Consider the following 27,819-nt stretch of genomic DNA (forward strand, 5'->3'; position numbering starts at 1 on the left):
AGACAAGAACAGGGGTCACCGGGCAGTAGACACAAGTGGGACAAGGAGGCAGAAGTACTTATCAGAGGAAACATAAAAGTAAGGCAGCATTGCATAGTGGTTTGAATTTGGAACTAGGACCTGAAAAGCCGTGGTTGAAAGTCCTACTTGACCAAGAAACTCAATGCATGACCCTTAGGGCGGTCACTGCTTCTTAACCTAACATACCATGCAAGCTTGTTTTGAGGATTAAAATGGGGAGAGGGAGAACCATGCGTGCCGCTGTCTATAATATATGAATACATTTCAAGACAGACCTGAGCCTTACAATGAGGCAGAGTGAGGCAGCTGTCTTAGGCAACAGCTGCTGAAGTGCAAGGAGTGGCCACAGCAGTGCCCCTGTACTCACTACACCATCCTGCTGCCAATCACAGTGGAAGATACTGTTCGTTCACCAGGATTAGAGTAAGATTCCAATTGGCTTATGATGTGCCCTGGGGAGGGTGCCATCAGGCAGCAAAACGTCTTGAGCTGGCCCTGGCCCTGATGCTGGCAAGGGTTATTTGTACAATAACAATACACCAAAATGTAGTAGTGTCGGACTATGACCTGGGAGACCAGGGTTCAAATCCCCACTCAGCCATGTTGAAGCTCACTGGATGACCTTGGACTGGTCCCTACCTCACAGGGGTTGTTGTACCGATAAAATTGGGAAGGGGCGAGGAATTTCCTGTATGTCATCTTGAGCTCCTTGTAGGAAACGTGGGATATAAATGTAAAAATTAAAAACTATAAAAGCCCAGAAAAATACGCAAGTCCTATATGGACATATTTGCCTTTGATTTAATCAAAAGGGGACGCAAGAGAGAGAGAGAGAGAGAGGGAGAGGGAGAGAGAATTCAATATTTCAAGCCACATTTCTGGTTCTGAGGTTCTCCAAAAAGCCCTCTCTTTCCATCACAAGCCTAGATGGTGTACCGGGCCTGCAATCGCCCTGCCTGTCATGGAAACGTTGTATTTTCTGCAACCCTGCTTTTTTATCTGGATTCTGTCATGTTGAGTGACAAAACAAGATATCATGGTGGGATTAATGTGCAATTTAGATAGAGTTAACTAGCAAACACGTACAGTGGTACCTCGGGTTACAGACACTTCAGGTTACAGACTCCACTAACCCAGAAATAGTACCTCGGGTTAAGAACTTTGCTTCAGGATGAGAACAGAAATCGTGCTCCAGCGGCGCGGCGGCAGTGGGCATTAGCTAAAGTGGTACCTCAGGTTAAGAACAGTTTCAGGTTAAGAACGGACCTCCGGAACGAATTAAGTTCTTAACCTGAGGTACCACTGTATTCAGTCTCAAGCACACACTGTCTAGGGTAATCTCCTCAAACAGTGGGAGAGAAATTCAAGAGGTGCAGAATATTTCCCTATGTAAAGATTCTTGATTGTGACGTGCTTAGTGCCTTTTATCTTGTTCTCTGAGAATCAGGTCAGTTCCCTGTCCTTTTATATGACAAGGTGTCATTCCTTTTTTATGTTTTATTTCTGATGCGTTTCATTGGAACATGAGCCCAGTGGTGACACACCTTTGTCATTATTATTCTTAAAGCTTCTCTTTATAACTTTTGGGGCACGGATGAATGCTTTTGTGCTCAAATTTTGCTTGTGGGTTTCACACAGGCATCTGGTTGGCTACTGTGAGAACTGGATTCTAGACTAGATGGGCTATTGGACTGATCCAACAGGTTCTTAGCCAGCACCCACTCTCTTTCTAACACCCCTTCTCTCTCTCTCTCTCTCTCTCTGTGCCACCCCCTATCCTCTCACTCTTCCTTCTCCTCGACACCCCCATTAAATTAGGCCACGGGCCGCGTGTGGCCCATAGGCTACAAACTGCCTGATCCTGCCATAAAGAAATATTGAGAATTGTCGACTGCTGAAGGCCCTGAGCATTCTCAGGGCCTTCACTCCACAGAATGATAGTTCCCCTGGTTCCTTCCCTGTTGTGAGAGAATAACTTTCAAAACAGTTTTAGGTTGCAATCCTAAACAAATTGACTGGGGTGCAAACTCCACTGAACACAGCAGGGGGTTACTTCCGAGTAAACATGCATAGAATCGAACTCTGACAATTTAAGTTTGGGAGCTCAAGGCAGTGTACACTCGCTCTCAATTATAGTGTTGGACTGGGACCTGGGACACCAGGGTTCAAATCCCTACATGGCCACAATGAAACTCACTGGGTGAGCTTGGACCAGCCACTGTCTCTCAGCCTAATCTACCTCACAGGGTTATTCTGAGGATAAAATGGGGAGAGGAAAAACCATGTATCCATGACAGCAAGGGCAAATGTATCAAAAATTCAGAGAACCTTTATCTTAGATAATTTGTATTATTGGTACTCCAAGGTCTAGCAGATAGTCCTACTTGAGAAATTTCCTACAAATTATAGTGGCTTTACTTAAAAAAAAGGCAGGTTTCCACACACACACCCCCGCAACATGGTTTGATTTAATCTCATTTACAAACAAAGAGGCACAAGGTCAGATGGTTCCTACAGTTTATGCTAAAATGCAGTATAAACCATAGTCAGCAAGGTTTCCTACTCTTCAATATTACTCTTCTTTTGTATTAAGGCACATATAATGACAAAACACAGGAGACAGTGTTATCATTTGAACCACCATTTGGTTAGCAGACCGGTAAACTGTTTATATATATACATCCTTACTCCCAAACATATAGAAGTATCTGCTTATTTACATAGGATTCCATTGCAACTGTACCATTTCAATAATGTTGTTATATGCAACTTGTTTTCTCTTCTGTTAAGTTCTTTCTTTCAACAATTCAAAGATATAATTAAAAAATTATTAGAAAGAAAAGAAAAAAGAATGTATGTCATTTTGAGCTCCTTGGAGTTGGATATCACCCAATTCCAGGTAGCACTGTACAAAATATTAAAGCACAATAAAAAAAAATCCCTGTACAGGGCTGCCTTCAGGTTTCTTCTAAAAGTCATAAAGTTATTTATGTGTTTGACATCCGGTGGGAGAGCGTTCCGCAAGGCAGTCTGGTGCCGCCATCGAGAAGGCCCTCTGGCTGAGATGCCAATATTCCTGGTGGCAGAGTATTGTTTCCGGGGCTGGGGAGTAATTATCCCATTTCCAAAACTATGATGGAGTTTTAGTCAGAGCCCCAGATTTCAAAACCATGGAACATCTGAGTAACCAATCTGCTGACAAAAATTAATATAAAAATATAAATAAGTGTGGGCATACTGAAAACTGTTGAATTGAACTTAATTAACTCTGGTTTCAAAGGGTCTACACTTAATCCTGATCCAACCCTTTATCACCCGCAAAAACTGCAAACAGAACCAAAGCTTCTATCCTGCAGAGGAGCGTAATATGACGATTAACAACTGCTACGTTTATTATCTCGGCGGACCTTCCTCCGAACCGGAAGCGCTTCTTCGACCCCGGAAGCACTAGGCCGGCAGGGAAAACCGGGTGGGAGACTATTATTTGAGCCGTGTCGAAAAGAAACGAAAGCGGCCGGGGAAGCTGGAGGGCGTCCGGGCCTCGGGTCAGTGGTTGACTGAGGGGCGCTCTGAGGGAAGGAGGGGAATGAACCGAAGGGGGCGAGGCAGGCGCGCGCGCGAGCCGGAGGAATGGCCGTTATGACGTTACACGGGCGGCGTGGCAGCTGGTGGCGGGGGGGGGGGGGTTGGTGGCCAGTGACGTCGTGGCTCGCGGGGTTCGTTAGTGGGTGGCTGGGCAGCGCGGAGCCCCGAGTTCGAATCCCCACCTCCAGCTATGATGTCGTCACCAGATGACCGTATATTTAAAGTTCACCATTTACATTATTTTAAAGTTATGTTTTGTTAAACCCTTGCCTTCCTTCCTTTCTCCAAGAAGCTCAAGGTAGCGTAATAAATTTATTACTTATACCTAGCCCATCTGGCTGGGTTTCCCCAGCCACTCTGGGCGGCAGCCAACAGAATATTAATACAGTGGTACCTCGGGTTAAGAACTTAATTCGTTCTGGAGGTCTGTTCTTAACCTGAATCTGTTCTTAACCTGAAGCACCACTTTAGCTAATGGGGCCGCTGTGCCGCCGCTACACAATTTCTGTTCTCATCCTGAAGCAAAGTTTTAACCCGAGGTAATATTGCTGGGTTAGCGGAGTCTGTAACCTGAAGCGTATGTAACCCGAGGTACGACTGTAATAAAAATCATAAAAAGGCAATGAAACTTCCCTAAACAATGCTGCCTTCAGATGTCTTCTAAAAGTCAGATAGTTGTTTATTTTCTTAATATCTGATGGGAGGGCATTCCATATGGCAGGCGTCACTACTGAGAAGGCCCTGTGCCTGGTTCCCTGCAACCTCACTTCTCGCAGAGAGGGAACCACCAGAAGGCCCTCGGAGCTGGATCTCCATGGTCAGGCTGAAAGATGGTGGTGGAAATGCTCCTTCAGCAGTCATGTTGGTGCTAGGGTGACTTTGCTTATTTACATTATTTCTTAAAAAATTAGTTGTGTTTTATTAAGGCAATGCTCAAGGCGATGTACCTGGTTCTCCCCCAATCCATCCTCTCAGCAACCCTGTGAGGTAGGTCCAGTTGAGAGGAAGTGGCCAGATTTCCCCCTTCAGCAATTGGGTGACTTCATTTTATACACACACACACATTTACAGTATTAATATTAATATTTATTTACATTTATTATTCTATTTTGTATCCCAGCCTTCCTTGAAGAAGCTCAAAGCAGTGTCCTTGCCTCCCTTCCTCCCTCCACCCCCCATCCTCTCAAAACACCTTGTAAGTTAGGCTGGGCAGCAGTGATGGCTCAATTCCCACCTTCAGCATTGACTTTGTCACTGGGTGACATGACCTTATATATATATATATATATATATATATATGATTATTTTTATATTATTTTAAAAGTATAATTATATTTTATATCCCTGCTTTCCTCCAAAGAGCTCAGGGTAGCATACTTGGATTTCTCTCCCCCCCACTCCATTCCCCATTCCCCATTTTTACCTCAGCAACGCTGTGAGGTAGGTTATGCTGAGAAGTAGGGACTGGCCCAAGGTCACCCAGTCAACTTCCAGGCCAAGTGGGGATTTGAATCCTGGTCTCCCAGGTCCTAGTCCCAACACCCTAACCACCTCACCTCACCCGGCTCCTTTCCAGCTTAACTTCCCACACAAGGTTGTTGTGATATAAAACTGGGAGGAGTACACTGCCTTGAGCTCCTTGAAGGGGGGATATATATGTAAGAAATAAATAAACAAATTATTGAAAGGCGGGTAAGGATACAGTGGTTATCTGCTCAGAGATTTCATCTTCCCTCCTTGCAGGGAAGCAATAAAAAAGAGAGTCATACCGTTTTGGTTCTTACTCTTTTCTCTCCTCTGCTGCATCACAGTGTTGACTCATGTTATGTTTGTTGTCTACTAAGACCCTAGATCCTTTTCACATGTACTACTCACCTCCTCCTGTTGTGTTTTGAAATGACATCAAATCTGCATAGAGTGAAGAGATCAAGTGTGATATATAGACCTGATAATATATACTCACCTGTTCCACCTCTGATTAACAACTCAAGCATCTTAGAAATATCCCATAAGCTCTTATAGTTATCTCCCAACTGCATTCCAGAAAACCCCAATAAAGCTAGTAATAGGAAACAAGCTTGGCTAGATGACAGTATAGGAATGCTGTCGTATACTTAGCCAGACCATTGGTCCATCCATTTCAGTATTGCCTCAACTGACTGGCAGTGGCTCTCCATGATTTCAGACAGGTCTCTCCTAGCTCTACATGGAGATGCTGGGGACCAGACCTGGGACCTTCTGCATGCAAGGCACAAGCTCTAGCCATTTAGCCAGACCACAGAGTATCAGCCTGAGGCAGTGGCTGCTCAGGAGTCCACAAGAGAGCTAGTCAGAAATGTAGCCCACTGTACAGAATAGACTCCAGATCCTGCTGAATTACGACTCCCTTCATTTCTGATGGTTTACTATGCTGGCTGGGATTGACAGGTGTTGGAAGCCAACAACACCTGTCCCCATCTCTGATTCTGTTGCCTTTAGGATATTTGTATTGCTTTGTACGCCTTAAAATTCCCTCACTCTCTGGTGCCTATTCATGAAGCGATGACCAATATCTCTAAATTATGCTTAGCTCTCTGGGCCTCGTGCAGGAAGCCCACAAATACTTTTCCTCCTGAGTTGCACATCAGCTCCTCTGTTTGTGTAAAAAACATAGCAGATGTCTCTAGGTGTGGCTGTTGTACTAGGAGCAACCTGTCTTGCTTGTTGCTGGTTGTGCATTCTTGAAACAGTTCCTGATGCAACCTGTGTCTATGTGCTTATGTTTTAAAGGCAGAGATAACACGGCAGCATGCCAGCACTGCCACTGGATGAGCTCCAGCTTACAGAGAAAGATTCACTGACTGGGAAGATGAAAACTTTACCCGCCCTGGTAAGCGGGGTGCTTTTATTTTTTTTGCAGTTCAGAAGCCTGACCCATTCTCTTCTTATTTTTGTTAATGCATAGAATAAAATTAGCTAAGGGGTGAAAATGCAGTATATGACTCCTTTAACTTGGGGTGGGAACCTCCTGAGCATGTTTGACTCCAGCTTCCATTATCCCCCAGGCAGCATGACCGATAGTCAGGGATGGTAGAAGCTGCACCCCAGCAACATCTAGAGGGCCACATGTTTCCCTCTCTGGGCCTACACTGGCTGGTTGCAGGTTTCTACGCTATTGGTCCTATGCTCCTGAAGGTTTCAGACAGGGCACTTTCTTAGCAATACCTGGAAACTCTGAGGATGAAACCCGGGGCTTTCTGCATGCAAAACAGTTGCTCTACTGTTTTACTGTTCCAAAAAGACAATTGGTCCAAAAGCAAATCAAGTGCAATAACAAAATAGAGAATTCCCTTCCTCTTATTGCCTGGCATTCCTGGTTATAACTGGAAACCTAGTGATCTGGCATCTGTCCACTGAACTGTATGTTTCCTGCACTAAAAACAGAAACTGCCCTAAAAATAGCTGAAATTAGCAAGCTGTGTAAATTATGCAAATATGCAGGATTTGTTTTGTCTAATGCATTCTGTCATTGTTTCTATTTTGCATAATTTATCCTGCTTCTCTTCATTATGGGGAAAAGCCAGTAGCTGTTTAGGGCACCACAGCCCCACTCCTACCCACCAGAAATCTCGTTTGGCCACCTCTCTGGCTTCTGATTTTTTCCTCCCTCTGTTACACCAGGAAGGTTTTCTCAAACTTGTCCCAGCGAGCTCTAGCTGCAAAACCAGTTTCATCAAAAACCACAGTAGGACGCTAAAAAAAAATAAATGGAAAAACTAAAGCAAAACCTAAACCACATGGAGCAAAATAAATGGATATGTGCTTTTCCTGTGAGTAGCACTGAATCCACAATTCCCCCTTCCAGCTCCCTTGAAAAGCTGTCACCTGTGCAGTCACAGTAGAGACTACTCCATTAGGGCAAATAGGGCACTCTAACATGTCTGCCTTCACCTGCCAGCTTTAACACTTACTGCCTGTCAGCTTCTTCCTCCTTAGTCTCAGTGTTGCCCTCATGGAGCTCAGTAGGGAGCAGGAGGATGGAGACAAAACTAGAATTGGTTGGCTCTGCCTCTCGTTGGTTTGGCTCCATCTACTGATTGATCCCATGCCTTCTGCCCTACCAATCCCAATAGACACTGGTCACCCCTGGAATACGGGTTTTCCATTTTCATACTATGTTGTGGCTGTTAGTACAGGATCCTGGCATATTCTCAACACATCCAAAGAGTGCTCTCCGTCCAGCTTCTGCTATTTTAGTTTTGAAAACACACGAGGAAGGTGCCAGCTCTTATCTTAACAGGAGCCAGGCAGCGTCTGTTGTGACTTCTGCAGGATTCTAAAAGTGTCATTTGCAAAACAAGGAGTTCTTCCCAAACCGCCACTCAGCAGGCCTCTTGCGATGAAAGAGAAACGGGAGCAGCCAGCAAGCCAAAGGCAGCAACAAATGAGGGGCTGGATTCCTGCTAAACCACAGGCCAAGTTTCTGACAAATAGGAGAATTATCCCTGGTGTGCCCAGGTTCTTGAGATAGCTCAGAAAGCCAACACCGAGGACTTCTGTTTAGTCTTTGACCTGTTGACATCCCGTGGCATTCCTCCCCCTCTCTGCAGCATCCTGAAAAGAAAACAGAGCGGTCTTTTGTGCTGTATAAGCCCCCACCGAAAGCCAGAGGCGACCGTGCCTTGCTGGAGGAGTTCTGGGAGAGAGCCAAATTTGTTGCAGATGACCTGGAGTGGCTTTTGACTCTGCCTCATGACAAATTCTGGTGCCAGGTATAATTTCTTTTGTAAAGGAAGAAAGAAGCATGTGTAGATGTGTTGGTGGTGACGATGAAAGTATAAGTCTTCCTTCTACATTGGGGTGGCGAACCTTTTTTTCATGCTGGAGGCTGCATTTCCCTTCTGGGCGACCTTCTGGGGGCCATGTGCTAGGGATGGGTGGGGCCAGAGGCAAAAGCGGGTGAGACAAAAGGTATGAATCGTTCCTTTCTGCAGTAGGCTAAGTTCCAGCCACGAAGAAGTCAGGCGTTTCTACACCCCCCGTTGTAGACACATCTCTCGATCCGGGCAAATGAGAGACATTAACTGTGTTCAAGGACACTTATCGGTCAAGTGAAAGCAGTCAAGGAGGGGGCAGGGAAGGGTTGTGTACTAGAGAGAGTCTTAGGGGTTGTATTTCACCCCTAGCCCTCCGGTTCTCCACCCGTCCTCACAACTCTTAAAGCTCTACCCTTTTTTCTTTCACCTGAGCACTCTAGCACCTGCTGTAGAAGCATCAGTAAGGAGCTCGTAGGAGAGGGGTGAGGAGCCTTTGGCCATCCAGGGCCTGTTGGACTCCAACTCCCATCAACCCCAGCATTGCAGGCAGGCAGGGATGATGGGAGTTTTGGTCCAACAGCAATTGAGGGGTGGGCTTCCCCATTTCTGCTGCTAGAAGTAAGGGGGGGAAATGCAGTTTTGATAGTTGAGGCTGAGAGTTATGGGCACACCTTTTGTGGGGTTTTTTTAGGAGGACCTTGAGTCTCTGGTGTTACTGAACACAGAGTAAAAAGATAGTATTCAGGATCATATTTTATTCAAGCTGTGACATTTTATTTACCAGATTCTTTTATTTATTAAATTGTAAGTTATCTTAATGCTTCCTTCAATACCTCAGAAAGGCATAGCTTGAGATTTTGATACGTGAATCAGGCGGCTTAACCAGCCAGTTAAAAGGCAATTAAAATGGCCAGTGGTCCTATTTATGAAGCATGTTTGACTCTGTAAATGAGTATTATAAAATCTGTAAAGGGGGTGAGGCCAGGCCTCTGCATTACACTCAAGATAAATGTGTGGTGTAATGAAACTTTGAAAATGCCCCCCCCCCCCCCCCCCAGTGTCCTGGAATTTTTGCTGCTCTGGCGCAGCCTTCATCTTAAAATGTTTTGCTCACTTGTTGATTCAATGTGCAATAGACTGACATAAGTTCCTGCGGTGATCTGCTGTCCTGCTAGGCGGCCAGATTTCTTTTTCCCATGAGGCCTTTTGTTTCCTTGTGGCAGGTGATATTTGATGAGACGCTCCAGAAATGTCTGGATTCGTACCTGCGCCACGCCCCTCGCAAGTTTGACACAGTGGCGGACTTGCCTCCAGAGGTGAATGACCTCCAGAGACGCCTCCATCGGAACGTTTTCCTAACCTTCCTCCGCATGTCCACTCACAAGGAGTCCAAAGTAAATAATTTCTTTACTCAGCCTGCTTTTGAGATGTGTGTACATGTTTTTGTGTGTGGAAAAATAGCAGGTTTCTGTTTGTCTTTCCTAATGGCTTTCCCTTCATAGCCTCTACCTGGAGTTTCTCATATATATATATATATATATATGTACATGTCATTCCCTAGGCATTAATGAATAGAAGCACAGTTACGCTCCAATATATTCAAATGGTTTTCGGGAAATGTTAATGTATTTGTTTAGGTATATAGCCCATTCTGTCCTGAAGGCCGAGGTGGGAAAGAACATTTTCTTCTTTCCTTTCACCTTCACAAATAACATGTGTGGTGCCTTTTCAGCCAAAGAGGAGCCCAGTTTGAACCTAGGTCCTGATCCAATATTCTGTCAGCTGTTTCCTCTGGGGGCTCCTATGTACATAAATTGTCTTGCCACCAGGGAGGTTCAATTAGTTGGAACCTTCAAAGAGATGTAGTTCCATGGAGGTTGTTTATTTCAGGGGGAAAAAACCTTTATCGTCTCCAGGGTCGCATTTCTTTCTGGGCAACCTTCTGAGGGCCACATGCCAGTGGCAGGCAGGCCCAGAGGCAAAAGCAGGTGGAGCAATTAATGTCAATCTTAACGTTTCATAGTAGGCTGGTTTTGACACACACCCCTCTCTGTCCTGTATCCAGGAGAGCAAGAAGCTTGATCAGAGTTTCAGGACATGGTCCTGCTAGGCAAAAACACTCATGGTACAAAGCAAGGCCACTGAGGGGTGTGGCCTGGGGAGAGGAGGTGTGGCCTGGGGGGACTTCTGAGGGCCAGATAGGGAAGCCTCCATATCTGAGGCTCCCTACCCTTACTTACCTCAACTCTTTTCAAGTTAATTTTCATAGAAGTAACTTCAATATATCCTGTAAGAAAACTGGCTGTTCCTATTGGTTCTCTTTGCAAGAAAACCATTGGCTCCCTCTTTCTTTTCCTTTTTTAGATGGATTGTATCCAGTGCTCATAGTAGACCAACTGAAATTAATGGACGTAAGTGAGCCATGTTGATTGATTTTAGTGGGTGTACTTTGAGTAGGGCTAGCATTGGAAACAAGCCACTGATCTTAACTTTTAAAAGCACGGGTGTCTAACGTGTGGCCATCTAGATGTTGTTGGAATACAACCCCGCATCTCTGACCGTTGGCCATGCTGGCTGGGGATGATGGGAATTGTAGTCCAGCAACATCTGAAATGCCACAGATTAACCACTTCTCACAACAACCAGGTGACCTCAGCAGTGTATTTCTCACATATGACCCTCTTTTTTCGCTAAGGTCATTGGAAGAGCCTCTTTGCTGTGAATCCTTCCACTTTTCTGAAGTTAGATTCAGGACCATGCGCCCCCCCCCCTCCACTGATGGGTTTTTCAACTAGTTTCTGGCAGCCAGGCAAGAGGTATCCCTGGTCTTGTGTTGGGCTTCAGAGGCACCTGAAAAGCTGTAGACCTCCTTCTGAGTGCCTCCAAAGCTCAGCTGAAACTTGCGGATGCCTGGTCAGATTGATGTAGCCAAGGAATACATCCTTCTCAGTAGTGGTAGCAATGCCTTGAAAATAAAACCCTGGGAAATGGTCATAGGTCCTGCCCTGTCACTGTCCTTAGGCATATTATATGGATGTTTGGAGCTACAGAGGGGTGGGTGGCTGCTTGCGTGCGATTTTATCCTGTTTTACAGTGTTTGTGGCTTTAAGATGTCAGTTCTGCTGATTTAGGGAGATGAATTTTAATCCGTGCTCGTTGATCATGGTGCTATGTTTTTGTCATGCTGTGAGCTGCCCTGGAGGTTCTTTGGAGGCATGTGGTATCGTCTAAATTCTGAATGCCTATGCGTACTTAAAAGCTACTCTGTAGAGCCTTTTAGCCCTAAATATACGCTGCTCAAAGGATGCTCTGTAAAGGCAGCAAAATCCAGAGCACTTTTAGAACTCTCCAGGCCAGCCCCTAAATCAAGGGCTTGTGCTCTTCCTGCTGACTATAAAGACTGGCTTGTCCTTTGTCCTCTTAAACTTTTACATCACGGCATGAAGGGCAATTACGCACACATGTGCATCATCCCTCCCCAACCCCCTCAGGGCGCTTGCAGTAGAGAGCCAGCGTGGTGTAGTGGTTAAGAGCGGTGGACTCGTAATCTGGTGAACTGGGTTCACGTCCCCGCTCCTCCACATGCAGCTGCTGGGTGACCTTGGGCACACTTCTCTCTGAAGTCTCTCAGCCTCATTCACCTCACAGAGTGTTTGTTGTGGGGGAGGAAGGGAAAGGAGATTGTTAGCCGCTTTGAGACTCCTTTGGGTAGTGATAAAGCGGGATATCAAATCCAAACTCCTCCTCCTCCTCATATCTGTCATGACGACAAAGGGCGTTTTGCTAGTTATCCATAAGCATCTTTCAATATCTTTCTCTCCCCACCCCTTTTTAGGATCACTTCATCACGCCATCTGTTTTTGGAGAGATCCTTTACAATAACTTCTTGTTTGATATCCCCAAAATCCTGGATCTATGTGTGCTCTTTGGAAAAGGCAACGGTCCTCTGCTCCATAAGATGATTGGTTAGTGAGGGAATGGGGTGTGTGTATGTGAAGTGTTGGGGGGGCGGCACCCTCTAAAAATCAGGATTTAAATCAAATTTGCCACTTTCCTCAGTACAATCGGCTTTACTAATTGTAGGAGTAAAGTGTCTGTTTCTTAATTTACTGTTTAATATTACTTTCACTTTGGTCAAGTCAGGCTCCATTATTTCTTTACTAGGAAACAGAAAACCAGCATTCAGCTGCAATAGTTTTTAAAGTGGGGCTGTTCCAAAATGGCCCATTGCTAAGGGACATTAAAACTTTAAAGCAGGGCTGAGGAACCTTGGACCTGGGGTCCAGATATGGCGCTCCAAGCCTTTCTGTCTGACCCTTGGTATTCACTGGTCCTGCTTTACACCCCCCCCCCCTGTGTTTTTGGCTGGCTGGAGTGTGTCCTTGAACTCTGATAATGCCTCTCCCTTGCCAGGCTGGAAAATAGAGAGGGATGTGCTAAACCATAGTTTGGCTTAATGCAACATCCAAACCAGGCCATTATGAGTTATGTGTAACATGAAGAGGATGCATGGAGATCTCCTAATTAAGTGTGAAGCCTTTTGTGGTGTTGGATATTTTAACCTGCCTGAAACCAGTCTTTTTCTCTTTCCTCCCTTTTTTCCTCCCTCTCCACCCTACCCCTCAGAAAACATCTTTACTCAGCAGCCAAGCTATTTCAGTGATTTGGATGAAACCGTGCCTACAGTCCTTCAGGTTGTACTTCTTCTTGGGCTCATTTGAGAAGCTCTGTTCCCATTTGTAACAGTTGTGGGGAAACAAATGTTGTTGGACTCCAGTTCCCATCAGCCCCCAGCCAGTATATCCAGTGTGACACCCCCCCCCCCGAAAATTGGCCTGAAGGAAATGTGAACTGGAAGCTGAAAAAAAATCCTCCTTGACCCCCCTTTATAAGGAAGGGAGTTCTTTCCTTGGAGAGCAGACCTATAAAGTCCCATGTGGCGTGGACCCAGGTGACTTGAAAAATCCTATATGAACCTGCCCAGGTGCTATGATCCTTAGCTCAGCACCTGCTTTTGGTCCCATCAACACCAGAGGCACGATTGTTGGTGACCGAGAGAGAGCCTTTTCTGTGGCTGCTCTCTTTCCCAAGAGGGGAAAGACTGGCTTCTTCTTTGTTATCCTTCCGCCAGCAGGCCAAAATCTTCCTGTTCAGACAGGCCTTTGATAACTAAGATTCAGTCTATGCTGATCTCTGGACTGCTGTCAGGGCAAACTGGATTTTCATTGCTGGTTCTAAATGTGTTCTGATGTGTTTTAATCATTGTATGCAACTAGTTTGATATAATTACTTGGTATTATATAATGTTTTTAAATGTTGGAAGCTGCCATGAATTCCAGCTTGGGATAAATGTGGGATATAAATACATTGTTGTTATTGTTATATAAATAATTATAATTTTATTTATTTATTTATTTGTAATAACAACTAAACAACTACAACAATAACCTTGGTCAGGTGATAACCATCAATGAAAGGCAAAATGCACCCAGTTGTATTCCGCTTATGGGCCCTTTGTGCCTTCTAGGTACTCAGCAGCATTCTGCATACGTGTGGCTTGCAGTGTGAAGGGGCTTCATCCACACCACAGAAGCTGGAGGAAAGAATCCGATTGACTCCTGGGGATATTCCTCTGCAGGTGAGGTGGGGCAGGTATTTCCTGGGACCAATGTACTTCCTCCAAACCTGGCCTCAGCTTTAATCTTCACCACAGATACTTTCTCTCTCCCCACCCCACCCAACAGATTATGTCTCATTCTGCACATGGTTGCTAGTAACACATTCCCTTCCCTGTCCTGTGACTGGGTGAGGCAGCTTTTCCTCATCACATGAATTTTCCTGTGCTTTGCGATACACTTTTTTCTGTATTGATATTTTATGTGTTCGGTTTTAAAATCTCACTGAACACTTCCTTTCTTTGTATTCTTTGATAAACAGAACCATGGGCATCTGCAATAATTTTTCTAGGGGACAAAGGAAAACACTGATTTGGGGAGATGGGGGGTAAGCAGGCTAGTTTCTCATGAAAAATGAGAATATACTGCCTGTAAATTTGGTTTCGTCTGGTTCTGCAAATGCTAGAAGCTTGTGTGTGTGTGTGTGTGTGTGTGTGTGTTTTTAAATGGCAGCTGGGAATTTGTGGATCAGGGCTGCATAGACACCATATATTTAAAGGACATGACTTCGCCCAAAGAATCTTGAGGAAGAGCTCTGCCCCTCATTTGCTGTCCTGATCACTCAGTTTCATGGAATTTTATGTGCTTAAATGTTCTCCAGATGTCTTGGATGACAGCTCCCGTCAGCCACAGCATGGCCATGTTTGCGGGAGTTGGTCTAAAATGTTATGAGCCCATCAGGCAGGAAAAAGCTGGCTTAAAAGTAAAATCTGATGTAAAATCTGAAGTCAGTTTACTGTCCTTTAATGCTACCGCTTGTAGTGGGCCTAATAATGGAGCTGACCGCTCTAGGACCTCCCTGGCTCAGATTCTGAGGTGCGATGTTATGCCAACTCTGAGGAGGAAGTGAACCCAGAGACTGGGGCAGGGAGGGGAGGAATCTAGGGCAGGGAATTGCTTTGTTTGGCAGCTTACTTTTAAAAGAAAAATAAAATTGTGCTTTAAAATCTGATTTATTTTTTTTAAATGAAAGACCTTCCTTTCTTTTCCTCCTAGGAGCTGAAGGATATTGTCCTGTACCTGTGTGACACTTGCATCACCCTCTGGGCCTTTCTGGATGTTTTTCCTTTGGCTTGCCAGACATTCCAAAAGCATGACTTCTGCTACAGGTATATTAGTGGTCTGCCTGTGTGTGTGTGTGTGTGTGTGTGTGCACGTGCTTCAATTCCACTAGATAAGTGTTGTTGGATTCCAACTCTTATCATCCCCAGCCAGTTTAGCCTTTGGTCAGGAATGATGGGAGATGTAGTCCAACTACACTGGGATCACACCAGGTTGAAGAACACTGCCTCAGAAAAGGTTACAGCTGAGAGAGCGTCCATTATTATCATCCTCTTCATCACCCTCTATATTTATTTATTGTCATTATCATTATTTAAATTCGCATGACACTTTTCAAAGCAGCTTCAAAACAAAAGATACAAATCATTACAATAACAAATACTAAATCATTTCAAAACGTAACACGACAATCTAACAGCTCGGTTTGATTCTGTTATATTATTTTAAGGTCATCATAAAACAAGCATTGAAACAGATCAGTTAATGATAGATACAATAAATATCCCAAGGCGATCACTCATCAAGAATAATAGAACCAGCAACTGCTGTGTGGTAGTACTTAATGCCAAATGGTTTGAAAGCTAAAAAGTGTTTCCTAGAGTTGCTTACTAAAAAAAAAATGTGTCAGAGCAGCTTACCATTTTTTGAATAAGGCAAACAGTACCAGATTTAAAATACCATCTGTGGGGCGCCATGTGACTATACCTACTCTAGACAGAGCTATGACCCCCCTCCCAGCTTCCTCTGTATTATCAATATTAGAATGTTGTACACATAGCCTTCCTTGATTTGATTTCTCTCTGTCTCTGTATATAGCTATCTATCTATCTATCTATCTATCTATCTATCTATCTATCTATCTAATTCACAATTAGGTGTGTTTCACTTTTTTCAAAAAAGGCTTGCTGCATTTTATGAGCTGGTGGTACCTGAACTGGAGGCTGCTATTAAGAAGAGGCAACGCGAGGACAGCAGGTATGTTTCCTGTGGAGGTGACCATTCCCCTCTGAAATAGGTGCAGTTGTCCCCTCCAGGCACAAGCCCTGCAATATATCTGCCCAGGTTGCTCCTGCAGCATACCTGAAGTTCCACCATCCTTTAGGAGCAGGTGGTGGGAAAACGTTTATGCTCCACGGGCCAGATCCTCATCAGGATCGGCTTTGGGCGGCTGCCCACCTGACAGTTGCCTGACATCACAATGACATCAGGTGCAAAGTGCAGCTACAACAAAGGTCTCTCACTCCGTTTTAGCTGTGGGTTCCTGCTAAATTCAGGAAGGGGGTTGTATGGAATCCTGCTGAACTGAGCAGGATTTAAACCCTACTCATCAGTAACTCATCCTGCTCAGTTGTGTTATCTCTGTTCCCTGCTGCAATTGATTGGGCTGGAGGTCGTCCCCCCTCCCCCCCGAGATGTAGGAGAGCCAGTAAGGTATAATGGTTAGAGCAGCTTTCTCCATCCTGCTGCCATTTCAGATGTTCTTGGACTTCAGGTTGCATCATGGGAGGGAAGCTCCATTGAGCTAGGAGAAGTCCTAGCCTGGACTTTCACCAGCGGGACTGCTTAGTTAAATCTAACCTTTGTACTTAATCATGGCTTTAATGTTTTTTAGTGTTTTATTGAACGTATATACCCCACTTTGGAACCTTGCAATGAAGAGTAGGTTGAAGAAAATAATAGTAATAACAACAACTACCACTACAACTTCCTTTTGCTTCTGTGTCAGAAATTCTCTCTCCCCTCTCCCCTCCCCACCATCAGCTTATTGTCGGATTTGTGGAAGAGGCTGTCTCATTCTCGGAAGAAGATGGTGGAAGTTTTCCATATGATCATAAACCAGTTGTGCCTTCAGCCCATTTTGGAAAGCAGGTACTTGTTACGCACATGGATTCCATGCAGTGGGTTGCCCTTACACACTCATATCTATGACACCAGGAAAGAAACCTCAGAATCAGATAATGATTAATTACAGGTGTTGGGGAACAAATCTAGGAGCTTCTGCATGCAAAGCAGATGCTCTCTCACTCAGCTGTGGCCCTTCCTCTGTCACAGGAAGCTGCCTTATATCAAGCCAAACCATTGGTCCATCTAGCTCAGCATCTGACAGCAACTGTCCAGAGTTTCAGACAGGAGACATTCCAAGTGCTTCTTGATGGTGCTGGGATTGAGCCTGGGACTTTCTGCATGGAAAGCTGATGGTCTACCACTGAGCAACGGCCCTTCAGTGTACTGAGTCAGACCATTGGTCCATCCAGCTCAGTATTGCCTTCACTAACTGGCAGTGGCTTTCCGGGCTATTTTCTTAGCCTACCTGGGGATTGAGGGGATTGAACCTGGAACCTTCTGCATGCATAGGAGATGCTCTACCACTAAGCTACAGCTCTCCAGGATTTGGAGCAGAGCAGTATCTTTCCCAATCACCTGCCACTTGAACCTTTTAATTTGAGATGTCAGGAACTGTACTTGGGAGCCCTGAATGCACAGGGTGTGTGCTCTGCCACTGAGCTCTAGCTTCCTTTCCTAGGAACATGGGCTTGTCTGGGAACTGAACCCAGGACCTCTTGCTCCCAGCTCCAAGGATCAGCCCCCTTGGATGAACAAGCTGCACCTGAGCCTATACAGGTTCCTTGGTTGTTGTTAACATTACCCTCTTGTTTCAGCTGTGATAATATCCAGCCTTACATAGAAGACTTCCTGCAGATCTTTACCTCAGTGCTTCAGGAGAGGAGGTGAGAGTCCTGACTGGGTGTTGGCGGTCCTTTACAACCTCTGGAATATATTTTGACAATGCAGCCTGGCCTACAGCAGCCATCAGCCCCAGTCAGTACAGCGATGTTGCAAACCTGCTTTGTCCGGCAACAACAATGGGGCTAGAGAAAGTGTATGCATGTGTGTACAGTAGGGCAGCTGGCTTGAAAGACCCACATCTTTTTCACCCAGGTTTTGGGTGGCTCATTACACTTTTAAAAACCTCCCTAGCCATTGAAACTGTTCGGCAGTCCATTTTGCATGTAAATTTCACAAGGCAGGCATTTTTGCTGGGAAGGTCCCCCTAGTAATTGTGCAGTGCTTATATTTGCAGGTTTCTCCGTGATTATGACGAGCTCTTTCCTGTAGCAGATGATGTGAGCCTCCTCCAGCAAGCCTCCTCAACCCTGTATCCTTTTCTGCTGGCATTTCTGGGGAACTTCCTTCACCAACCTGATGCCCTCCAGATGTTCTAGACTTCCACTTGCCTGGCTGGGGCTGATGGGAGTTGTAGTCCAAATCCTATGGAGGGCACCAAGTTGGGGAAGACCGGCTTGCATCCTCCAAAACATTGCTGCTCCTCAAGGTTTAATGAATACAGGCATTCACCACAATTCAGGCTTGGAATCTGTAACAATAAGGGACAAGGGTGCTTCTGAGAATGTGCACGTTATCTTTCCCCGAATGCATGAAAATCCACAACCTACCCCTGCACATCTGCCCTGAATGCCAGGGCTTGTAGTTACATTGTGTGTGATTTACATCAGATTTATGTGTGTGGTGCCTTAATGCTGTTGGGCAGAGATGAGACCAGGACAGCTTACATCCTGCAAGGAGTGGACAGTGCCTGGGAGGGAGTGGACAGGAGGAAAAAAACAGCCCACAACCTGCCCCTGCCGGAAACCATGGCCCCGGTGCTGCCCAGTAATACAGAGGGGCTAGAGACACTTGGGGAGGAAAACCACACAGAGGTGAGTCTTCAGGGTGTGCTGCTAGCCTTGACTTGCTGTGAACTGGGGAACAAGGTTGTTGGGGAGCTACCTATGTTAGCCATGGAGCCTGCATATCTGGGATGGGGAACCCCCAAATGCTGCTGGACTCCGATCATTCCTGTCAGGTAGAAAGTGGGGGGAGGGAGGTGGCTGGTGGTGCCCACTGGTAGGCAGAATCAACTAATTTTAGTTTTATCTGACCTCCCTCTTGAATTCTACAAGGGCAGTACTGAGACTAAGATTATAGGTTGTGCCGCTCCCTGGGCTGATTGTAAGGAGTGTTCTGAACAAAGTGGGCGCTGCTACTCCTGAGAGATTCATCCTCCATTCCATGTTTGCCTCTTTCATATTGAAACTGCTTTGAGCCTGCAGTGAATTTAGATAATGGGGAAAGGGGGGGGGGTGAAATTGATTTATGCATATTTGGTACAAAAACTTGATGACAACCACCCCCCACCCTGCCCCGGCTATGGTTCTGCACACCCAGCTACTTTCAGCATTGTGACTCTTCTGGGGTAACACTGCCTGTTGCCTTTGATGTGTCTAGTACGCTGGAGCAGCCGCTGCCCCTGTGTGCAAGGTCTCTGGGGTGGAGTTGGATTCCCTGATCTCCCAAGTGAAGGACCTGCTCCCTGACCTTGGAGAAGGCTTTGTCCTGGCCTGCTTGGAGGAGTACAACTACAGCGTAGAGCAGGTGATCAACAACGTTCTGGAGGACAAGCTGGTGGCAGCCTTGCAGAAGCTGGACCGAGCAATGCCCAGGTAGATCTGGATGGGGGAGTTGCTTCTCTTACCCACTTGGAGCCCCTGCAGGCTGCCATGTTCAGTGTTTTGTTTTTGTTTGTTTGTTTTGAATTTTGTTTTGCTGGCATGTTATGGACACAATAATAGTGCATCAATGGTGGGTTAACCTGGACCATCCACACATCATTTTTCTTTGTTAGTAGTTTCGAGGATGCTTTTAATCTGATTTTTACCTTATTGTGGAAGGAAGCAGTCTTTTAAACCAGGCATTTGACTAGGAATAAAAAAGTGGCAGTGGTGCTATTTTGTATAATTAATTTTAATTTTAATTTTAATTTTGGTTGTTTGTTTGTTTGAATACCACTCTGCATACAGAGGTCTCAGGGCAGTTCACAGAAAAGATCACAATATATAAAATAAAAATAAAAGCAATCACCTAATAACATATATATTATATGTAAATATGTATATTTATAATCATTGTATTGGTGACTGACCTTGATTGAAATCCCCTTAAATCAGCTACAGCATATGTCTGCTGTACATGTCTGCTCAAAAGCATGCTGTGTTGAGTTTGGGCGGTGCAGCTCTCAGATAAGTGGGCTTAGAATTGCAGTTCCAGAGCCACAGGCTGCTGCTTGGTTTTGTGAGGAATTTTTCAAGATTGTGTTTCTGAAGAGTGTGGTGTAGTGGTTAGAGTGCTGAGTTAAGAACTGCGTCCCCAGGGTTCAAATAGCCACTTAGCCATGTTAAGGCTCATTGGCTGACCATGGGCCATCGCTCTTTCAGCTTAAGCTTTCCCACAAGGTCATTGTACGGATAACATGGGGAGAGGAAGAACCATCTACTTCACCCTTGAGCTCGTTGGAGGAAAAGTGGGCTATAAAAGCAATAATAAATAAAGTAAATTGGAGGGTTTGATCTTTTTCTGTCAGGTCAGTGAAGCCAGACCCAACACCTCTTCTCACTTCCCGATGCAACGTTTTCCAGAATGATGAGTTTGATGTTTTCAGCCAGGACTCTCTGGATCTCTCCCGTGTGCAGAAAGGCAAGAGGTGAGTTGCCTGGGGCCTGGACAACCCTTTCAGGCTGTGTCTGATCAATGGCTGTCAAGTTAGGAAATATTACCAGTTAAGATAAAGACCCTACATCAGGAGTGGCCCTCTAGGTGTTGCTGAAAACAACTCCAGTTAGCCTTAGCAAGCTTGGCCAATAGCTGGGGATGATGGGAGTTGCGGTTCAGCAACATTTGGAGGACCAAAGCTTTCCTGTACCTGCCCTGCATAATTTCTCTGGGTTGGGATTGGAGGATCTGTTTTTCTAGCCATCAGTGTTGGGCATTGTTCCTTTTTCATAGTGCTCCAGTTTTTAACATCCTCGTCATAGGAAGGTTCAGTCCCTTCCCCTCTCCTCCCACCATGGGTAGGAAGGAATCTGGAAAGGGCCATTTTTCAGAGAGCAGAGGTTGACTTCTGGAGTGTTATCATGAGTGATGCCTGTTGTAACCGGTATTTTTAAAAACAAAACCTGTTTTTCGCCATTGTTTGGCATGGTGGCAGCTCCTTTTCACAACCCCTGTTACCTTTCTAATCCTCACCCCCAATTGTTATAATGCCAGAATACCACCTGAATCAGTCTTCAACAGCCTGGTGGACTACAACCCCCATAAGCCCCAACCAGCACAGTCTGCCCACCTGCTGCTCTCAAGGCACTATGATAATTTTTAAAAATCACTTTGCTGATTAAGATTAAGACCACATTTGCACCATACATTTGAAGTAGTGTGATCCCACTTTAAACGGTCACGGCTTCCCTCCAAAAGTTCTGGGAGCTGTAGTTTGCTAAGGGTCCTGAGAGTTGTTAAGAAGAGACCCCTATCCCTTGCTTGGAACTACAATTCTCAAACCGCTCTGGGAATTGTAGCTCCCTCTAGCTGCTTCTTGATGTAAGGAAAGCCCAAGGGTGGAGCCCTGGAGGGGACTTCCCCTCTGCTTCTTTGCTTGCAAGGAAGCCTTTCATTAAGTCAACACCGGGATGCCTTAAGCAGCTGGTTGTTCCAGTTGCACTTGCTCCTGAGACATGATCTTCCATCCATGGTATGTGAGGAATGCTGCACGGAAAAGCCCAGACGTGAATACCTTGAATATCCCCGGGAGCAAAGTAATAACAATAAATTGCTGGCTTGGCAGTTAGGAAGCAGATTTTGACATTGTTCCTTGGTAAGGCTTACTGAAGCATAGGGGGTGTGGCACTGATCAAAAGTGTAGGTTGCTGGTGGGTGTTCCAGGCTGAGCATCTGCAGGATCAGGGCCCAGCGTGGCATGACAGCCCCAGGCAGTATCACCAGAAGATGTCTGCAGAAAGGACAAGTCCAAAATGTCATTTGCTTGGCTGGGATCTCAAAACCAAAGTGTCAGTCCAAAGGGAGTGGGGAGCCAGCCAGCCAGGGAAATGGGATAGGCCAGAGACAAGGGAAGGAGAAGGTGTCATGCTCAAGAATAAGGAGCGGTCACATAGGAGGCTACTGATTCAGACCCATCGGTTCATCTAGTGTAGCGTTTCACACACAGAGTCTTTCCCCACCCTACCTGGAGATGCCATTGGGGATTGAACCTGTGACCTTCTTCAGAGCAGATGCCCTACCACTGAGCTACAGCGCTTCCACATTACAATGACAATGTGGTTATATAATATACACATTGTTCAATTTGTGGAGTATATAAATGGCTAAGCATCAGAGGCAGACCATGTTGTGGCCTAGCAGGAAAATAGGGAGCTGTCTTATATTGAGTCAGACTGTTGGTCCATTTCACTCTACACTGTCTACACTGTACACTGACTGGCAGCTGCTGTCTCCTAAGCCCTACCTGGAGATGCCAGGAATTGAACCTTTGACCTTTTGCCTGCAAAGCATGTGTTCTGCCACTGCATAACAGCAAATACCTCCCTACAATGAGGTAAGATTCTAGTTCGCATGGTTCCAAATTAAAGGCTGATTTAAATAGGAATTCTGTGTGTCTTATCGGACGGAGCCAGGCCATTGGTACATCTAGTTCCGTATTGCCCACACTTGACTGGCAGTGGCTCTCTGGGTTTTTGAGCAGGGGACAGTGCTCCTGTAGATGCTGGGGATTGAACCTGAGACTTTTTCCATGCAAAGCCGATGCTCTGCCAGTGAGCTACAGCCTTTCCTTAAGACGTAGGAAGCTCCCTAATGCCCAGTCATGCCACTGGTTCATCTAGTTGTGTGCACTGACTGCTAGCGGTGTTCTAGGATTTAGAGGAGTTTTTATCAGCCCTACCTTGGAAATGCAGGAGATTGAATCTGGGAACTTCTAAAGTAAATGTTCCACTACTGACCCATGGCCGTTCCCTCGGGGCTTCTGTGTGAAACCGGATCAGCCTTTGTTCTGATCTGGCTGGGCTTTCCTTGCATTCCCAGGAGTGACAATGCCTCAACCAAAAGTCTGGTGAATGACAAGCGCCTTGTGAATGAGCAGAGGGAGCGCTACAGCCAGTACTCTGTGATAGTGGAGGAGGTCCCAGAGCAGAGCGGAGCAGGTCTTCCCTACACGGATGAGTATGAGGACGAATACGATGACACCTATGATGGCAACCAGGTGGGAGCAAACGACGCCGACTCAGATGACGAGCTGATCAGCAGGAGGTGAGTTTAGAGGCCTTTCTGAATGGAGCCTGCCATAATCATTTGTGTAGTGCAAGTGTGATTTGAAGGGCACCCCCTCTCCCTCCATTCTCAGCTACGTCCCATGTGTAGCTTTTCCATAGTCAGGTCGCATTCACACCATGCAACTAAAGCCCTGTGATGCCACTTTAAACAGTCATGGCTTCTGAATTCTGGGAGCTATAGTTTTTTTAAGGGTTAGGAGAGACCCCTCTTCCCCTCCCAAAGCTACAGTTCCCAGAGTGCTTTGAAAAGCAATCCCTCTCCTTGGAACGTCTCATCCATTCATTTCTCCCTGCATTAGGCCATTTACCATCCCTCAAGTTCTGAGACCAAAAGATCAGAAAGAAGAGGACGAGGAAGATGACAATGAAGAGGAGTTGTCGGCAGCTGATGAAAAGGGGGCTGCAAAGGTGATTGTTGCAGGGCAGCTCTGAAGGGGGAGGAAGGGGTTGTGAGGCAAACCCTCGCAGTGCTGTTCTTTGGGGAGATGGCTCTTTTGGAACAGGCCGGGGAGGCCTCCTGAGATCCCTGTGGCTAAGTGGAGCTGATGCACTTCAGCCAATGGAGATGTCATGATAACCACGGTCTGTGGGGCTGTACAGAGCAGCAGCAAGAAGATGGGTCCCTGCCCTGAGGAGGTTACAGGCTAAAATTCAACGCAGAGAAGACAGTGGAGGGAGGGAAGTAAGGAAGATGGAGGGGAGGGGAGATTGGGGAAGCGCAAAGGGCCCCAAAGATCCATCTCCACAACAAAGAGCATACTGCCTTGTTGAGGACTAGCCCCTTTTCTGCGGAGATAAGGGAGGTGGGGCCCCTCCCCTTCATCCACACTGCAGGTGCTTCTGGGCTCTGATTCCCATCAGCCTCAGCCAGCCTGGCCCATCAGGGATGATGGAAGCATTAGTTCAAGAGCACTTAGAGGGCCCACCAGCATTTTGAACTGGAAATGAACTGGGGCTCCATTCTTTCCTTCATGTGCAGCAGGACCACTTCGTGCAGGACCCAGCTGTGCTGCGGGAAAGAGCTGAAGCCCGGCGGATGACTTTCCTCGCCAGGAAAGGGTAAGATGCAACTCCCCTTCTGTGGCTCCTGGTCTTTCGACCCCTTCAAACAGAGGGCCGTATCTGACAACCCTTCACAACAAACAGCTGGTCTAGCTGCCACTGCTGTATCTTTGGGACTTGGAATTCCTCTGTGTAATATTAAAATGGGTGTTATGTTGGCTGCCTTTCAATCCTCTGCTAAGAAAACCAGTTTCATGAACAAGGTTGCGTACTCTTGTTAGAAGATCAGCAAATTCACATTTGAGTTCTTCCAAGAATTCTTGGTTGCAGGCCATGTAGGCCCAGTGACTTGCTCTGTGCTGTATCCAGCTGAGTTGCTCAGCTGACGGGAAAGCTTCCATCAGATGAATGGGGAGGGAAAAACTTTTGGGTGATTACCCCTCCTCATTTTAGTCCTCCGCATCCCCTTAAATCCACTCCAAAGGGTTGGAGGACTTTCTTAAGCAGATGTTTTTAAAGTGGGAGTGTCAGCTGACCATGACTAATCTTATGGGGATGTTTTTAATGTTTGATGTCTTATTATGCTTTGATATCTGTTGGAAGCTGCCCAGAGTGGCTGGGGCAACCCAGTCAGCTGGATGGGGTATTTATATTGTTGTTGTTGTACCTCATTCCAGCTGCTTCCCTGATTAGTTTCTAACTTATTTAGCATTTAAATGCATTTTATTTCAATGTCTTTTTTCACTGTCAATTCCCCTTTTCCCACCCACCCATCTTTTTTTTAACCCTGAGTCTCCTGCTTCTTTACAAACCACATATTTAACTACAGTGGTGCCCTGCAAGACAAATGCCTCGCAAGACGGAAAACCCGCTAGACGAAAGGGTTTTCCATTTTTCAATGCGCTTCGCAGGACAAATTTCCCTATGGGCTTGCTTCGCAAGACGAAAATGTCTTGCATTTTTTTTCGCTCCCCACCCCCTTTTTCTAAGCCGCTAAACCACTAATAGCCTTTTAGTAGCTAATCCGCTAATCCTTTAAGCCTTTAATAGCCGCTAAACCGCTAATAGCGCTAATCCGCTAATAGGGTTGCTTCGCAAGACGAAAAAACCGCTAGACGAAGAGACTCACGGAACGAATTAATTTCGTCTTGCGAGGCACCACTGTATGGAACTCGCTTTGACAGGAGGCAGCAATCACTAACTTGGATGGCTTGAAAAGAGGATTGGATGGATTCATAGAGGATAGGGCTGTCATTGGCTACTGACCGCAATAGCTATGTTCACCTTTAACTGTGAGAAGCAGTAATGCTTCTTAAGAAAACCACGCAGTGGTGGATGCGGAGGGGAGTACTCTTGTGCTTGAATCCTGCTTGTAGGTTTTCTATAGACGCTGTGAGAACAGAATGCTGGATTAGATGGGCCATTGGTCTGATGCAGCAGCCTCTTCTTATGTTCCGGCCTTTTGAAAGGATGTGACTCACTCATTGTCTCCCATTTTCCTTTCACCAATTCCCTCATTTTTATTCTGCCCACCACCCCTTTAGAAATATAACTGTGAATATGTAGGGCTTTCCATTCACATATGTGCTGAATTTGATAACTTTGTGAGCACAATCCCAAACCACTGGCCAGAACCACTTGGTTGAGGGTCCTGAGCGCACTGCATGATTAAATCAAGGGCTGTTTCCATGACTAACTATCCTAAGGCACAATCATGTCTACAAATCATAACTGTGACCCCAATGTGTATTTACCCAGTTAGTGTGAGGGCACTTGAAGGCTTCCACTAACACAAGATTTACTCCTTTTGTCCTGTCTTCAGCTTTCTGAAGGAAATAAAAGAGGCAGTGTCAGAATTCTGACTGGTGGGATGGAGAATAGTATATCTCTAGTGTTCTGTTACTTTGAGGGACTAATATTTAGAAGTATACCTGAGAGCCTTTGCAGTTTAGTGGTCAGAATGTTGGACGAGGACTTGGGAGGCCTGCATTCAAATCCCCACTCAGCCAGCCATGAACTTCACTTGTGACCTTGGGCCAGTTGCTGTTTCTTAGCCTAAGCTAACTCACAGGGTTAGTGGGAGGACAAAATGGGGAAGGGAAGAGTCACGGATGCCGCCTCAAAACTCCTTCAAGGAAAGATGGGGTACAATGTATAATAATAAACAAGCACAGCAATCTTGGGAGGGGAAACTTGGGGGATGTTGAATTCCTGCTTCCATCTGCCCAGCATGACCAATGCTCAGAGATGATGGGAGATGTACGGCAGCTTCTGGAGGCCTACTGCTCCCCTGGCGGAATTTTTAAGACTTTTCGTTACTTGGACACTGCCACATGTGACATATAGAGCAGTATCACTTCTGAGACGGCTGTCCCTGTCTTTTCTACAGATTTTGCATTTCAGGATTACTGTGACCCTCTGGTGCTCAGACCCATTAAGTTTCTGTTGATCTGTACTGCCTCCCTTCCCCACCCTTTTCTTACACTACCAGCGAGATTTGTTGTGCCTATTTGGTGGAAGATGGCAATAGAACTTTTCTTCTTCCTCTTACACAGGCACAAGCCAGACAATTCAGGTGTCATTTTGGGCAGCGCCAAGGGACACGGCCAGAGCCGAGAGACAGTCCAGGAGCGCAGGAAGAAAGAAGCCAGCAAAGGGACCAGGGCGAATCATAACCGGCGTGCCATGGCAGACCGGAAGCGAAACAAAGGCATGATCCCTTCCTGAAGAGGTGGAGAACGGGGCAACTCTTCCTCTTAGAGGCTCACAGTGCAATGCCTTTATCCCAAGGGACAGTACTTTTCCATTTTTGTTTATGGAGAGCATCAGCATGTAACAACCAGCAACCCATTACAGAGAACTGCAACAGCTGTGCATTGTTATTTATAGGGGAATGCAACAAAGATATTTATGCAGACACAATGGACCTTGCTGTGCAGGCAGTTTCTTGTCAACATTTGTCAGCACCAATAATAACATATCAGCCTTGATGGATGAGATCAAGTTCCCAACTAGTCCACCAGCTCTTTTTTGCAAGCCCACAAGCAGGGTGTGAAAGTGAGGGGCTACTTGTGTTCTGCCTCTAGCCTCTGTTGGGCAGAGGGGTACTACTTCTGGGGGAGGGGTCGTAGCTCAGTGGTAGAGAAGCTGCTTTACATTCAGAAGGTCTCTGGTTCAATCCTCAATATGCCCAGGTACAGCTGGGAAAAGGCACCTGCCTGAAACCCTGGAGAGCTGCTGCCAGTCAGTGTAGACAATACTAAGCTAAATGGGCCAGTGATTTAACTTCCTATGTCCACCTGAATAGGGGGCCCAATGCCCTTTTCAAGAAATCTATAGATTGTTGGCCATCATCTCCAACTTTTATTCTTAGCGAATTCCTCAATTACGCATCAGGATTGTGTAAAGTCCTGCATTGTTTCTCACTGCCCAGACCAACCTAGCTCCAGCAAGCAAGATGGTGACCTCATGTATCTTCAGACCATGTTCTGGGCTGTTATTATT

At 45.9% G+C, this 27,819-nt stretch overlaps 1 protein-coding gene across 4 annotated transcripts; it reads left to right on the plus strand.

Annotated features, from left to right (window-relative positions):
• Positions 1-3,415: 3,415 nt before the first annotated feature.
• On the plus strand, positions 3,416-27,241 carry ASCC2 (activating signal cointegrator 1 complex subunit 2). 4 transcript variants are annotated; one of them, XM_083417670.1, is made up of 19 exons: positions 3,416-3,566; positions 6,376-6,475; positions 8,196-8,357; positions 9,626-9,796; positions 12,238-12,367; positions 13,029-13,096; positions 13,930-14,040; positions 15,074-15,186; positions 16,040-16,114; positions 16,901-17,008; positions 17,800-17,868; positions 18,222-18,296; positions 18,690-18,858; positions 19,427-19,641; positions 20,559-20,678; positions 23,066-23,290; positions 23,613-23,721; positions 24,293-24,372; positions 26,871-27,241. In XM_083417670.1, exons 2-19 carry the CDS (start codon positions 6,395-6,397, stop codon positions 27,040-27,042), a joined length of 2,253 nt encoding a protein of 750 aa, XP_083273796.1. In that variant the 5' UTR covers positions 3,416-3,566; positions 6,376-6,394; the 3' UTR covers positions 27,043-27,241. The 4 variants fall into 4 exon arrangements, with proteins under 4 accessions (XP_083273796.1, XP_083273798.1, XP_083273797.1 ...); XM_083417672.1 differs by having other exon boundaries at positions 24,296-24,372; XM_083417671.1 differs by lacking the exon at positions 3,416-3,566 and adding an exon at positions 3,703-3,904.
• The last annotated feature ends 578 nt before the right edge of the window (positions 27,242-27,819 follow it).

The sequence above is a fragment of the Podarcis tiliguerta genome (assembly GCF_965153285.1).
Source record: "Podarcis tiliguerta genome assembly, chromosome: 16".
Lineage (NCBI taxonomy): Eukaryota > Metazoa > Chordata > Lepidosauria > Squamata > Lacertidae > Podarcis > Podarcis tiliguerta.

Bases quoted from the DNA above. Each gene is read 5' to 3' on its own strand.
- ASCC2 (XM_083417670.1), top strand. From the start codon at position 6,395: ATGCCAGCACTGCCACTGGATGAGCTCCAGCTTACAGAGAAAGATTCA. The intron at 23,291-23,612 runs GTGAGTTTAGAG...TCCCTGCATTAG, and splicing joins GACGAGCTGATCAGCAGGAG to GCCATTTACCATCCCTCAAG. The intron at 23,722-24,292 runs GTGATTGTTGCA...CTTCATGTGCAG, and splicing joins ATGAAAAGGGGGCTGCAAAG to CAGGACCACTTCGTGCAGGA.